The sequence below is a fragment of the Theobroma cacao genome, chromosome 1 (genome assembly GCF_053813885.1).
Source record: "Theobroma cacao isolate CCN51 chromosome 1, ASM5381388v1, whole genome shotgun sequence".
NCBI lineage: Eukaryota > Viridiplantae > Streptophyta > Magnoliopsida > Malvales > Malvaceae > Theobroma > Theobroma cacao.
In genome coordinates, this window is record NC_142639.1 from 8379029 (window position 1) to 8394837 (window position 15809).

Genomic DNA, 15809 nt, shown 5'->3' on the forward strand with positions numbered 1-15809 from the left:
ACCGAACATTTATTGAAAATTACTTGATCATAATTGCACTTGTATATGTAATCTCATCACTACAATGAATAAGAAATATAAAGAGTAGAAAATTTTTAATTTTTTTGGGCTAGAAAAGGTGATTGAGATTCCACAACCAATTGAAGAAATGGACAAAAGTAGATTGGTTTCTTCAAAAGTGTGAGAAATAAGCCCATATTTAATGAACTGGGCCTCCATGAAGCGCATTTTACTCAAGTCTCGAGTTAAGACCTTTATGCATTTTAGGCCAACGGCCCAAGAGGCCCATTACCAATACTACCACACTCGTGGCATTAAGTCATCTGGTCCTACAAATGAGGAGCAGAATATGCCTTGACAGTGGCTAGCCTAAAGGCTAGCATGACCTGTTCCAGTATTGATGGGAATCAACAGATGGTCCTAGTCATTGTTTCTTTCTTCCGCATCATCGTACTGATTTGACGGTCGGAGAGGGATATGCCCGAAATCCTGGATCGCTCCCTTTTGTCTTGGATTGGATCCAAGGTAGCCGCCTTTCTGCTCATCCACACCTCAACAACTTGACATTTACATTTAACATACATGGCATAACTCTTGACAAGCAGTAAATGTGGCATTGTAACAGATACCAAACCATATACCATGCGATACAACTTTAGATAATACTATGGTTTTCATTTTTCTTTCTGAGATTCAATGCACTAAATCTGCTTGGGTCTGAGAGTTTAGCTCAAAATTGATTGTGTGGGATTATCTGGCTCTGGACAACTGTATAGCTTCTTGGTCAACACTTGAATCTTCAGCCCAAATGAACTGGTGAGAGTAAAGCATGAATTCTTGATTCCTTGCTTGTTCAAGCTCCTCCCATTCAGCCCATCTCTCTGCCACTCCTACTCCTTCTAGCATTTTGACCACTTCTGCCATTGTTGGGCGATCTTCAAATGAGCTCTGTGTGCAGAGCAGTGCAACTCGTACAATAGTCTTCACTTCTTTAGGATCATAAATCTTCAAGTTTCCATCAACAATGTCATCAATCCTGTCTTCTCTCAGCAGCTTTTTGATCTGTTAATATCACATTTCCATCAATCTAAAGATCCTCATGAAAGGTACAATCAATAATATATATTAAGACATATTAAACACGCGTGCACACATACACACATCCACCAACTAAAAGATTTTAAATAAAACAAAATAAAAACACACAAAAAGAGAAAAAAAAAACAGAAATGAAAGAGAAAGTAGAAGAAGAAGTGTGGAGCTGCAAAGGCAGGCATGACAAGAAAAAAAATTAGGTTCTATAAGTCCTCAAGTGAGCTTGGTGTTTGACATTAGCAAATCTAACAGTTCTTCAATGGAAGTCCCAAACTAGAAGATTTAGGCTTCCCCACCCCCACCCACTAAAAGAAGTAAGAACAAGAAGTATAAGAAAAAAAAAAAAAAAAAACATCGTACTTCATTGTACTAACAGTTTCACCAAGGGCACCATGATGCAACTTATGCTCGAAACCAGTCTGAAAAATGAAAAAGATGGAGATGTCAATAAATTCATAGAAGTTATTTCGTAATTTTTCTCCCCCGCTCTTATCCAGGGTTTTCAGAACAAGTTCTAAACAATTTTTTCCACAGCCTGCAGCAAGGAGTCTTGTGGCAATTTTTTAAGTATAAGCCAAGACATAGATTTGTCTCCCTACCGCTGAATAAGGCATCTCAGAGTTTTGTTTTGATATGATAGATCTTTGTCCATATATCCTTGGATAGATACGGTTGCAGACACAATTCTCCGTAAGTGCTTAGAGGGTTTTACATGCCATACGGCAAACTTAGTTTCACAAGGTTAAACTTATGTTATAGAGAGTAAATATACTTTATAGTTCCCAGGTAAAAAGAAAATTCTCTTCAAGCAAAAAACTAACAAGGAGTATTAGTTGATTTATTTTTCATTAGCAAATCAAAGGGCAGGAATATGAGTTTCAAGTAATTAATCTCACAGAGAAAATGTTTTATGGGTAAAAAAAAAAAAGAGAAATACCTAAAGTATGAAACAGATACAGAAACAAGGATAAAAACTAAACCGATAAAAATCCAAGACTTCAAAGGTCACAATGCAAAATAGCAAATACTGCAGAGACCATACATTCATAAAAGATTTAGGAGAGGGTGCACCAATATAAAAATCTTACATGATCAAGTAGAAGAACATCCTCTTCCTCTTCTAGACGAGCAAAATCTATGGCACGCTGACCAGTAACCAGTTCCAGAAGCATTACACCATATCCAAAGACATCAGTTTTTACGGAAGATTTTCCTGTGGACAAATATTCTGGGGCGATATGACCCATGGTACCACGCACTTGAGTGGTAACATGAGTCAACTTAGTATCAGCAAGCTTTGCTAGCCCAAAATCTCCAAGAACAGCTTCAAAATTTTCATCTAGAAGGATGTTTGCAGCTTTTAAATCACGATGTATTATCTTAGGATTGCAATGCTCATGTAGATACTCCAAACCATGGGCAGCACCAAAAGCTACACGTTTCCTCATTGGCCAGTCCAAGCCTTTCTCTCCAGGTTTTAAGTCTACAGCAAATTTCAGATGTAAAATATCGTAAAATTGATCTATGACTGCCATAATTATGACTAGACATTTCCAAGTTAATAGTTGCTGTAAATAAACTATAGTTAGAGACTCAACATCTTCTCCAATATTTTTGTTAGCTTCTTCCTTTCTTTTACTTTTTCATGGTAGAATATTAATAGGTAGGCTAAAGGATTCTAAACATCATCTTCCACCATCACTTCCTATAAATTGCATTTCTTTTCACCTTTACATGGTATAATATTTATTTTTAAGATCATAGGCACCATTTTTACAACATGACATGTTATGAAATATAATTTTGTTCTCCATTTAAGGCACAAACTTAATTAGAATAAAGTAAAAACAAACATGCATTATATGGCAGCAAAAGTTACTGCAAATCCTATAGGACATGTACCTCTCAGTTGATATGCCACACTTAAATTTTGCATGAAAGGATAAACAAGAATCTTTTCAGATGATGTCGTGCAGAATCCAATCAACCGTAGAAGATTCTTATGAACAGCAACACTTATAAGCTGAACTTCCCTCTGGAATGCAGCTTCTCCACCAGGACTATAATAATCTGCAAGGCGTTTCACAGCAACCTTTGTGTTGTCAGAGAGGACACCTTTATAAACTTTTCCAAACCCTCCTTGTCCAATTATGTTGCATTCACTGAAATTGTCAGTTGCAAGTTGGATCTCACGCCATGAAAATCGCCTAAGCTGGCTAAAGGAAATTTTGTTGTCATCTTCACCTAAAATTAAATATTGAAAGTGTTAATCTGTTTCACATGGCAACTTAAAAAAAAAAAAAAGAAAAAAGATTTTAGCAGGATTCTTATAAGGTGCACAACAAGAATAACAAGCATAAATTTGATATCTACCCCAATAACTTTGACTTGTACCATGGGATGCCTGAAGAAAATTATGGAATGATATAGAAAATAATAGATGGATTAAATAGAATGATTCATTTACCAGAATTACTGTTTATTGTTTCTCTGTTTCATCAATCTAAGATTGATTCAAAGATGGCTCTTGCAACAGGGGGTAATCACTCAAGAATGTGCATGGAGATCAATATCAGTGAGGCACAAGTCTCTAAAGTGAGAGTTAGGAGGCACATTTAGATGGTGGAATTTGCGGGTCTCCATACTATCTGTATTAAATCTGGTATAACTTGACCACAAGATAAAATATTGCTTATATAGGTGGAAAGAGGAAGTAGAAGCGAATAGTGACCCTGTGGAAGTTGCAGAGAATAAGCGTGAAGAAGTCCAGTTCTACTGATGCGAGTGATAATTTGGTCCATGCACGGTGGTGAAAAGGAAATCAAAACAAAAACAAATGAAAGGTTATAAATTCCACTAAATCAGGGAAGGGCAAACCTAACCCCAGATGCAAACACATTTATGTTTTTGATATAGTTTGTGAGCAAAACTAGGGTGATGAGGCATCTTACCAAACAACAGACGAGGTCGGTCAGCAGTCACTCAAAAAGAAGTAGATAAGTCTCTTTTTATTTGGATGGTTAGAGTAATCATGATGAAGTTTGAACTTATACCATGTTCAATGCCCATGGGGAAAGGGCAAGAACAAGTCTTTCGGATTCTCTACTGGGCTAGGGAAGGGTTCAATGAAATTGCGTATGATTGGAACAATTCCTTCACGGTAAGAGTACTGCAGTCAATAGAAAATATGGCAGAGCAACAACATTGGGATTGTAATCACAAAACACAAGGAGCAATGTTTGCTCTCCTATCCTAAGGCCCAAAGATTGGTGAGCAGAGATAGTGACTACAGAAAATAATTCTAGAGCAGTTCAACTGAGATATATTGAGGAGAAGTTTGAACATGGTCTCTCAAATGTTGGTATAAAGAAGGGCATTTTAAGAGTGAGCAAAAGAAGATATGCAGTGATTCTTCTTAGAGTAAGCAAGGTTCTGTCAAGCCTAAACTTGGTTTCCATTCTTGAAAGAGAGGACATGGAACAGAACAGGGGTGGGGAGTGCCCCTTTGAGCAGAGCTTGGAAACAGTTGATAGAAACTCATAAGCTTGAGGTGCTTTTGTATTGGAACAAAAGCATTTAAGTTTTCTCGTTTATCTTCTCTATCACAAAGTAATGGTTTTGATTAGAATAGTTGATTTAGCTTTTGATCAATCAAGATTTTGCTTTTGAACATTTCCTTTTACCTTCTAGCATCTTTTAGATAGAAAAAATCAAGCAACAAAAGCAACTAACTTAAATAGCAGTATTAACTACTTATTTTCTCTTTCTGAATATTCCACCTAACTTCATACACGATAACACTTACAGAGTGATCAACAGTTGCGTGGCTGCTAGTCTAAATACATTATGAGGATTAGTAGATCACTCAATGTGTTTGACCTTGATGGTTAGGTCTAGGGCATGACACATTTCCTTCCATATTTTATATGAATATTCAAGATTAGAGAATATATGTTCTTCATCTCACAAACCCATGCTTTTGCAGTTTTGATGATATCTAAAACACGCTAGTAACATCCCACTACTCTTTGAAACTATGAACTTCCAACAATTCTTGCATAATGGTCATGATGGTTGTGATTTCATTCATGTTAGGATCTTCTAGATCAGCAAACCTTTTCTTTTGTTCAATTTTTATCCAGCACATGTATGTTTGCATTAGCATACACCAAGTACTAACCATTAGTTAAGTTTTGTAAAGTTTGGAATTTTACAACCAAAGGCATGAGGAAGCTAAGTACTCCATCTATCACTTTTAACTCATTAAATGAAGGCTTCAAATGTACTAAGTATATATTAGGTGAAAAACACCCATTCTAATGAAAAGCTGCTGCATGGCTTACTAACCCTAAAAACAGAGTAACTGCTTTTTGAAAATGGGAAAAGACCATGAAATTGGAGTTTCTTAGGTTGCAATGGCATATTTTATGTATATTGTTCTTGCAAACTAAGATTAAGCTGAAATATATCTTGGGGAAGAAAGAGAAAATAAAACAAAATTACCTGCAACATCAACGAAAACATCACGCCTAAGTTTGTGGACTTGATTAAACCGGTAAACAAAGAGAGCACCAAGTGATAGAAGTATGAGAGCAACACAACTCGAGGAGGTTATAACAATTTTAATTTTGGACCTGTTGGTTGAAACTGCCCAAACATCACAAGTTCAAGCACACATATAACTCATATATCAAATAGATAAGGTAAAAAAAAATGATCTAGAGCAAACCTGGGAATGTAATGGTTGAAACACAAGGTTGCTCCAAGCTTGAGCCGCAAGCAAGATGTGTTCCTGTAAAGCTGACAAAATAACACTGTCAATACGAATAAGTAGCAATTGTGAGTTATATAATGTGAAGCTATAACCTAAGTGTTAAGGCCAGGTCCCCAGCAGGTTCCAGGGACATAAAGATCATCCGAATGGTGATCAATCTCTCTCTTGCACCTCCACTAGATGACAAGCTGAGCCCCATTAATATACCTCACCAAGGAATCTCTCCCTCATAGAAATGTGGGTGCCCGTCACACCCACCTCAGGGTCTCTATCCTCTCTCATATTCATAAGATTATCTCTCATATACTTTCTCCCTACTACATTATGCTGACTTAAACATCAGAGTGCAGATGCCAGGGAAAGCCAGGGTGCCCACCCACGGTGGTTTGATTTTGCAGGAGAAGTGGTCCACCCTGAGAAGCCGATCCCCTCTGATCCCAGCACCAAAACTAACCAACACAAGAAATACCAAAACGTCTGATCTGATTGACACTTTGCATTGATATAAGCAATGCAGAAACCAATAAATTTCAAATATATTTGCTGTCTAGATGCTTTTAAGAATTCAGGTTAATCTCAGTTATTAAAACACTAACAACTAAAGTATAGTTAAATATGTATAATTTTTGTTAGTAAATTAAGAAACATAAATATTTTAAATATACTAAATCAGCAGTACTGTCACTATGGATTAATGTTAATATTTCTTACCAGAAAATTTTTCCAATTTTAGGAGGCCAAGATAGCACTATACTATAATAGTTACTAAAATTTAAAGGAGATGGAATTTCTTATGAAGTTTACTTGAATGTTGGAACCGAAAACAATTGCATTGGAATTCTTCCTGTTAAATTGTTGGATGAAAGGTCCCTGTCAAATAAAAAGATTCATGAGTATGACTTCTGAAGTCAATTTAGCATATAAGATTAGCAAATCTTCTTCTCAAAAAGTTGTCTAACCTAGAGAAAAGCATTTATAAAAGTGACAAAATAGACCTAGTATTCTCCACATTACTTGTGCGAGAGTTAAAAAAAACGAAAAACAAAATTTGACAAGAAGAACATAGCAGTCTTACAAATGCTTTAAATTGGATAGTTGACCCCAATTTGCAGGTATAGAACCACTGAATTTATTATTTGCAAGATTCAGAGTTTCTAGGTGTACCATATCACCAAGGAAACCAGGCAACAAACCAGATAGATCATTGTTTTGCAAATCCCTGCAAAGGTAGACTATTGTTTTCAAGACTCATTCACCACAATGGAGAAATAAATAAAATTTCCACTAAACTAAGTGTTATTACATTATGGCATGAGAAACAAGCATATCATAAAAGAATTCATTCTCTAAAAGGCACATCTAGTAAAGTTTAGTTCTCAACAAAAGCACCTTCCATGCAAATTGAAGTGCATATACCATCAAAATTTTGTTGTTTCTTTCAGTCTACATAAACCAAATCACACATGAAGTGGCTTTTACCCAATTTTACCAAATTACTTATGATGCTGAATAACATCTCAAAAACTGAAAACTGATGACATCCTGCATCAGAAATATAAATCACGAAAGATTCTGACCAACTAAAAAGTATGTTCCATTTCTAATATGCAAGTAGCACTAAAAGACAGAAATATGTCCCTTGTGATATAGTTAATAATAGGTTGAAATGATAATTAATACTGCAGAACTAGTAAGCAAGCAACTTTTCTTCACAAATAACAAGTTTCACTAAAAGACACAGGAAGAGAGGTTTGCAGCTTTAATGAATTATATTCAATAGATGCCTAAAATAAGCAGGCATGCACACAGGCACATACACACACAGAAAGAAGAAACCTACAAATTAAGTAACCTTAGTATAAAGTGGGAAAAAAAAAGAGAGAAAAAGAAAGGATAAAAGATTGCCAGAAGCTTGGATTACTCTTTCCAACTATATGTTCTTAACAGCAAAACACTAAGATGTCTATCCCCGACAAGCTCCAGAGCAACTATGCAATAACATCCCCTTATCAAATGACTGATACCCCAATCTCTATTCCTCTTCAATAGGCCGGGAACTTCAAAAGACCATTTAGTATAATCCAATGACTGTCCAAAGGAGTAACATTTGATGGAACATTACTCCTAATAAAGTAAGCAACAAAAAGGAAGTGGTCCACTGCTGCCGCATCCTTATTACACCTGCTGAATCGGGAAGCTCCCTTCTATCAACTCACTTGCAGAGCTTTAAAAGGTAAATTAAACTTAAATGATTCAGTACCAATAATCCTCCAACATGCCATCCTAATCATAAAGTCAAGAACTAGACAAGCAACTAAGGATAACCTGCTACGGAAAATCCCAGCTACTACAAATCAAAGCCAAGAAGAAAAAAAAAGGTTTAACCCTTAATTTGCAGGATTCACAAATGGTCCCTCATCAGCTCAACCCTGCCCCACTTGCTAGCTTTACCCTTTGACATGCAGAAAATGTGAAGAGATTACCAATTACTTAAGGTCTTTATCATGCAACCAAAATGTCCAACAGTAATATACACACTTCCCCCAATTATTCATATTTTAAATTTCCAAACCACATAACTAACATACAACCCACAGTATGTATACATATATATGCATACACACAGATGCTTATCTGTGTTCTACACACACACACACGCACGCGCGCACGCACACACACACACACGCACGCACACACACACACACACACACACACACAACACAGATATGTTTGTAAATATAAGTATGTATATGTTGTGTGGTGTGTTTTTGTGTTATTAATATAGAATTATACACTTTTCTCTTTCCATTGCCAAGATGTATGTGTATAATACAATACAATCCAACTTGCATCAACCTTTTTCTCATATGCAGCAGATTTAATGAGCGCTGATGAAGTCAGCACCATCATGCAACAAGATGACTTACAAGTTAACCAGAAACTTCAGTTTGGTAATTGAATGTGAAAGAGTTCCTGACAATCCATATGAAGCCAGGTCCCTGCAAATTATATCAGAGCTTATTATAAAATTAAAAAAATGAAGAAATGGTCTTAGCTCAGGTGGTGATGTAAATAGGGTCCAGGTAGAGATCCTAATGTGAGTTGTAGAACTCCATATTATACCAAAGAGTGAATGGAATCAGAGTTAAAGCAATCTCAATCAAATATATTCAGTAAGAGTAATACAATCATTGACAAATAAGAAGGTCTTTCATAAAAAGAAACCATAATTCAATTATCATTAAAACATATGGACTTACAAGGATATGACATGTCCATTCCTACAGGTGATATAAGACCAGCTAAAGCATGGACTGGTAAAATGATCATTCCAATCAGTTATTCGGCCTCTGGAATCATTGAGAACCTTGAGAAAACCAATCAAAGCTTCTCCTGAACATTTGAAGAAATAAAAGCCCAGTCATTAAACATGAAAAAAAAACTAGACAGCCAATAATAGGCAGCAGCAAGAAATAGATACTATAATCTGTATTGATATTAGCCAAAAAAAAAAAAAAGAGAACTGGAATTTTGAATGTTTTCCTATGCCCATAAATCTGTGATTGTTGACTAATTCAGACCAAGGCTCTTGGAACAACTATTGGCAATTAGATCAAATTGTAACATGTTAAATAAAATATGGGGATGTAATTGCGCTGCTGTTGACAGCATTCATTAAGGCAAAACTGTTCTTATTCTCTATGAATCTTCGTAAATAAGGATAGAAATAATCCTTTTATGTGTATGGTCAACAATAAAGAAATAGTGGTGACCCTATGTATGTAATATGAATGTGAAAAAAACTTAAGATAATAGTAATTCTTTTAAAATCAAGCCTAAAAGGTACTACGATGAGAAATATGATTCTTAAGTGACAAGAATTGGTCCCTTATGTTTTCAATCCATCACCGGTGTTGGTTTTTAGTGGCCTGTGTCCAGCTTAATTATGATACATAAATTTCAAGCTGTAGGAGTTTCTTCATAGTCAATTTCCGACCAGTAGAAAACTCATAAGATAATAAATCACTTTAATTTAACAAACAGTTTAAATTATCGGTAAAAAACAATCTACATCAATAGGGAATGTTGCCGTACCAATCAGATTCTTTAAATAATAGATATCAAAATTTTCTGTAACCCTCTCTTGCTCTTCTCTCACTTATGCAAATTACTAACTATTTGACTTATCCGTTTCTCATTACAATAGCTAACTATTTAATTGATATCGAAGCAAAACATTTCAAGGTCATTCCAACTAGTTCTCAGTCACTTAAGACTCATAACTTTCAGTCACAACTAACGTGGAGTCAATCAGAAGATCAAACAAATCAAGAGGGAAAATATCAAGGACAATAATGATGTTACTATGAACCATTCAAACTGAATTGTAGTGATTAATAATCATTGTCACTCTTTGCCATATCCTTTCTCTGTGCATAGGTAATATATAAGCTCATTCTAGAACTGACTTCATTCAGGCTAATAGCAATAAAACTTTCTTCTATCACCAAATGCATAATCATACTAATTTAAGCAGGAAACACACTAAAACGCATTGGATGCCACACAAGCCAAAGATCTCAACAGAATGGCATATGGGAAAATTTAAGACTGCCACATTACCGAGATCACATACATAACAAATTCAAATTACCAAATAGGCTGAAGTTAGAGTTACCATACCCTCAACATCAGGCTCATCGGATGAATAACTGATTCTTACGAAAAGGACAATGAGCCAGATTGTCATAAGCTTTAGAGGACGCCATTTGGGAAAAGCTTGAAAATTACAAGTTCCTTTATTCTCCAAGGGAGATGGACCAAGCAACCTCTGCACACCTTTTAAAAGAGCAGGAAAATGGAAATTTTTTACTTTAGACCAACTTACAAAGAAGATAAGTTACTTTCTGTCACACATGTAGGAAAAACTAGTGTCAGAAATCAAAGGATAGAGCCCAACATCTCTTTTGCAAACAAGTGGACATAGAGGCATGTCAAAGTCATGGCACGATGCACTTTCAGCAGGAAAATTCTATATTAAAATAACTAGTTGAGTAGTCTCCCTTGCTTACCAACTCAACTCCTCTCCCCGTCTTTTAATGTCACCTTATTGTAATAAAGGTCGTTTCACTCTATATGGCAAACATGGCTACAGTAAGGATCAATTCACATTGTACAAAGGATACAGCAAAAAACACTTGTGACTTGTGACTTAGCGATTCAAGTACATCGCTTTAGAGAAGACATATCGCAGATTTCTGAAAGTATGCCTGCCTAGCGTTTACGGTTGGCCAGGGTTAGAAATTTTGGGATTTTAGGGTTTAGGGTTTTAAAATCATTTCTAGTTTGATTCAATGAAATTTGATTTCAGAAGAAGGATGACATTGAAGGGAAAGGATGCTGGAAATTCTGGGTAGCAAAGAGTTTAGTGTTTAATGGTGGCGTTCAAAAGGTATAGTTTCTATTTGGAAAAAATTAAAAAGGCTTTTTAGTTAACGAGAATTGGCAAGAAGATAAAATATGGAAAATATCAAACGATGTAACACCGGAGAAATTAAATGGCAAAACATGCCAAACGGGGAATTGGAATATTATGATACATATAAATAGATCTTTGGTATAATATTTTTTAAAAAATCCTTAAATTATTTATAAAAATTTAAATAAATTTTATTTTTTTTATTAACATTCAATCACATTATTATAAAAAAGTACAATATAAAATTGATAAAACACGTCAACATGTTAACGTGACATGTTAATATGTCTAAATAGATAATAATATAACATAATGATATAAATATATTATATTTTCACCTTTCATATTAGTTTAATGTAAGTATCATTTCAAACATCATGTAAATATAAAATGATAAATAATATTTTGTGACAATTAATCAATTATTAGTTATAATAATTTATTTAACTCAAAATAAAAAAAATAAAAATTTTATTAAACATTTAAAAATATATAAACTTATTTAAATTTATATGAATAATTCAGAATTTTTTTTCAAACATCATGCTTGGATATTTTACTCTATTTTTTTCATTAAAATTTTGGGAGCATATAAGTTAAGTTGCATATGTCAAGACTAATAATATTAGGATTAGTTATTAATAAAATTCGAGTAAATTTCATGGATAGTAACTACATTTTTACTTTTTTGCCCTCTTAACCAAATTTCAATTTATCTCAATTTGATCACTAAACTTTTTAAATATATCAATATAATTATCTTAATAGATTGTGTTAAAATAAATGATGATACAGTGATCCTTCAAGCAGTCATGTCATTTAAAAAAATTATTAAAAAAAATTTATCTTCTTATTTTTCTTTTTTTTTCGTACATTATTTTCGTAGATTTCTCATTTTAACAAAACTAGAAAATTAAGAAAATAAAATAGTTATAAAACTTGACATGAAAGTTTTAAATAACGTAATTGTTTAAATCATTATAATATTATATTAATTATTATTTTATCATTTATTTGGTTGACATTACATACGGGGATCACATTTGGTATATTAAGGAATTAAAGTTTAGCGAACAAAATGAACAAAAGCGTAGAACTTTAATTTTTATCCATGTAATTTACGGGGATAAAACTGGAATCTACTAACCATTCACAGCGACACGGCGCCTGCCAATATTAGCAAACGTGGCGCTGGTCTTTTACTCTACTTTCACTTTTGCTTAACGCTCATCCCAAAACAAAAAAACCTGTTTACTCAACTTTTTACCTACTTCGTACTCCTCTCCCTTGGAACCCTTGAACTTTAGTAAATCACTTGGAGCTAAACACATGAAGGGTTGGTTGCCAAAATGTGTATGTTCGAATAAAACAGTGGAAGAAAGCAGCCAGATACATCACACAGTTGATAAAAACCAGGATCAGTTTTCAGACATCCGACCCAGATATATATTTACATGCATCATCATCATCATCATCATCTTAAGGGATTATAAATAGTCGTACCTGCTTTAAAAGCAAGAGAGAGAGAGAAGAGAGAGAGAGAGAAGAGAGGAGATGAAGATAAAAGAGCATACCTGATTTAGCCATGGGTGCTGCGGCAAAACCAGGAAACCATGGGAAAGAAAGGGCAAAAAAAAGTGCACAAGATGACAAGAAAGAAGAAGTCGAATAGATATCAAGACACGATGATTACAAACAATAACCAAGATCATGTGAAATGAGTGATGTTTTTAGTGCAGGGTCCCACCAAGCATTTGATTCGATATAAATAAATAAATAAATAAAAGAAAGAAATTCTGACAAGTGACAAGAGCCCACCCCAACCAAGGGGCACAGATATCCAATATGTATGGCACAGTATTAGAATATATTTAGATAATATGTCTGAGTCCATGCTTTGGGAATTGGAAAGGAGGTGGGATGAGAATGAGAATCCCACTAATTAATGGGTCTCTCTGCTTTACAATGTTATTAAAGTAGTAATAATTGGCATCCACATTTCCACTTTCCCTTTGCTTGTATTTTTTATTATGATAAAAAGTCGAACGGTGTAGCATATAATATCTCAGTTGTGTTGAAGGACAGAAGTTTCCACGGACATTATTATATTGTCCTGTTTTCCATGACAATAACGTTCCCCACGTCCCGACCACTATTCCGCCTGCACAGCTCGACAAGCCCTGGCCAGGTTTGAGCCGCCAGGGACCCACGCATTTTGCCCAGCGTTCCCGTCATTCGACAAAGGCCACATGGCTTAGTCAAAAGGAATTTCAATAATGAACTAGTATGCTTTTGTACTATGCATCCAAGATAGTAAATTTCTTATGTTTGTTCATACGAGAACAAGGTTCGAGTACATTTCGTGCCAAACATGTTAATGCTTTTAGCTCTACAAATTTCTTAAAGTTTTTTCTCATAATTTGATAGAATACAGTGAAGTATGCTTATTTGTTAATTTTCCTTTCTTTTTGTTTAATTCTTTATTTTTTGTTATGATATATATTATTCTGATTTTAAATGAATTTAAGGGTTTCATTAAGTTATTGATTTGGATTTTTTGTTACTTTATTGCATGAAAAACATGTTTTAGGATTTTATGTTAATTTATTATGTCTACAAAGACATGTTGTAGGATTTATTCTGCATTAGTTAAAGCATGTTGACCCTTTATGCACTTTGATTGACTTACACTGTTAATTGCATGAAAAGTAGATAACTTTCTTTCTTTCTTTATTTGACAAGTTTCTTTCTATCTTTCTTTCTTTGGCCTGTTGTATGGACTAAGGATCTAAGTAGGGAATCCAGGTTTCAATGGTGTAGTGGGAAGGTATTGAACATAGCAAATAGCATCTAATGCTATGTAGAGGTTGAGTTTTGTGGCTGGGAAAAAATGAGTATCCAATACTTTCTCATTTCTGTATTTTCTTTTCAAATCTATCTTGTGGTTTGATACGATAAATAAAAATTTCTAAAAGTATATTTTAGTAAAGGTTTATATTGATTTATTGCCAGTGTATATTATTTGTGTATTATTATGTAATCAGAGAGTGACATCTTATAAAATATATAATTTTTTTTAAAAAAAATTATAAGTATTTCCTTTTTAGAGTACTCAAAATTTTAATTTATTTATTAACAAAGTGATAATATTTAATTTACTAATTGTGCATAAAATATGCACATTTGTATTAAATTATGAGAATGAACTTATAAATTGATTTTGGAATGGGACTGTGGTTGAGAGCAGCCTACAACACTCTACAACAGTCATGGCCGAGAAATACATTTTCAGCAATAACCAATCCAATAAGGCCGTACTTTTTTGCATCCAACCAAACTTAGCCTATTTATATTTGGGCCTTCAGGTGTTTGTGGGCCCAACGTTGAACCCGTATTGGGGTCTACTTTTGGCGGAGGCTCAACCTTTCTCGGCGGTCCATTCCCCAATCTCAGAAAAGTCCCCAACAATGTATGCGGAACCAAATGCAAACTAATTTTTGACCAACTTTGTTAAGGATCAAAGGGAAAAAAACCAAAAATGTTGTGATTTTAAGGGACATGAGGAAAGTGCAGTTTTGGGATGTTTAGAGGGGGAGGTTTTTGTATTTAACTTCTAATGTTGACTATGATCTGCCAAAAAAAAAATTGATATAATATTTAAAAAGATTTTTGAATTATTTAAAAAAATTTCAATAAATTTTTATTCTTTATTATGTTCAATTAAATTTTTATATTTTTATTTTAGATTAAATAAATATTTATAAATAAGGATTGATTAATTATTATTAATGTCTATTTGACTCGACTTTTTCTTCAACTTATTTATTTTTTAAAAGTAAAAGTCGGATCAAATAAGATTTTGAGAAATTTTTTTAAAAAATAACCTTTTTTCAAAGAATAAAATAAATAAAAAAGTTTATGGAAAAACTCTAGAAAGAGCTTTCTCTTATCTTCTTTTAAAAATACGTCAACATTTTAAAAGAATTTTTCTTTTTATTTAAAAAATATCCTCATCTATTTAAAAAAATCTCAACATTACTCTCTAAAAAATATGCTCATTTATTAAATACTTTTATGGTAATTTTAATCAAGATTAAAGCTAATATAAGTTATTTTACCAAACAACTTATTTATAAAAAAAAGTTTATAAAAATAAATTTTTCAAACAGTTTTAGCTTAATTTTAAAAACTACTATTTTTCTATAAGAGCCTCTTAATAGCTTTTAAACTAAAAAAAGTCAAGTCGAACAAGTTTAATCAAAATGAAACTGTCATTTTATGTCACATGACACTCATGTAGCATATTTATATATATTATAGTGGACGATAAAATGACATGTTGACATGATTATGTAGTACTTTTTACTTTACACGTTTAGTTAGCCAACTTTTGTTGGAATCAAAGATAAAGAGGAATAAAGATTAAAAATTTTTAAAACTAATATGTTGAACTTATCTAAC

At 33.6% G+C, this 15809-nt stretch overlaps 1 protein-coding gene across 3 annotated transcripts; it reads right to left on the minus strand.

The window, feature by feature from the left end:
* Positions 1-566: 566 nt before the first annotated feature.
* LOC18611984 (Leucine-rich repeat protein kinase family protein) lies at positions 567-13027 on the minus strand. 3 transcript variants are annotated; one of them, XM_007048524.3, is made up of 11 exons: positions 12923-13027; positions 10553-10708; positions 9130-9262; positions 8797-8868; positions 6945-7088; positions 6674-6739; positions 5825-5895; positions 5599-5742; positions 2998-3339; positions 2184-2578; positions 567-1062 (listed from the first exon to the last, which is right to left on the minus strand). In XM_007048524.3, exons 1-11 carry the CDS (start codon positions 12933-12935, stop codon positions 751-753), a joined length of 1848 nt encoding a protein of 615 aa, XP_007048586.3. In that variant the 5' UTR covers positions 12936-13027; the 3' UTR covers positions 567-750. The 3 variants fall into 3 exon arrangements, with proteins under 3 accessions (XP_007048586.3, XP_017969704.2, XP_017969705.2); XM_018114215.2 differs by lacking the exon at positions 12923-13027 and adding an exon at positions 10942-11336; XM_018114216.2 differs by lacking the exon at positions 5599-5742.
* Between the last annotated feature and the right edge of the window lie 2782 nt (positions 13028-15809).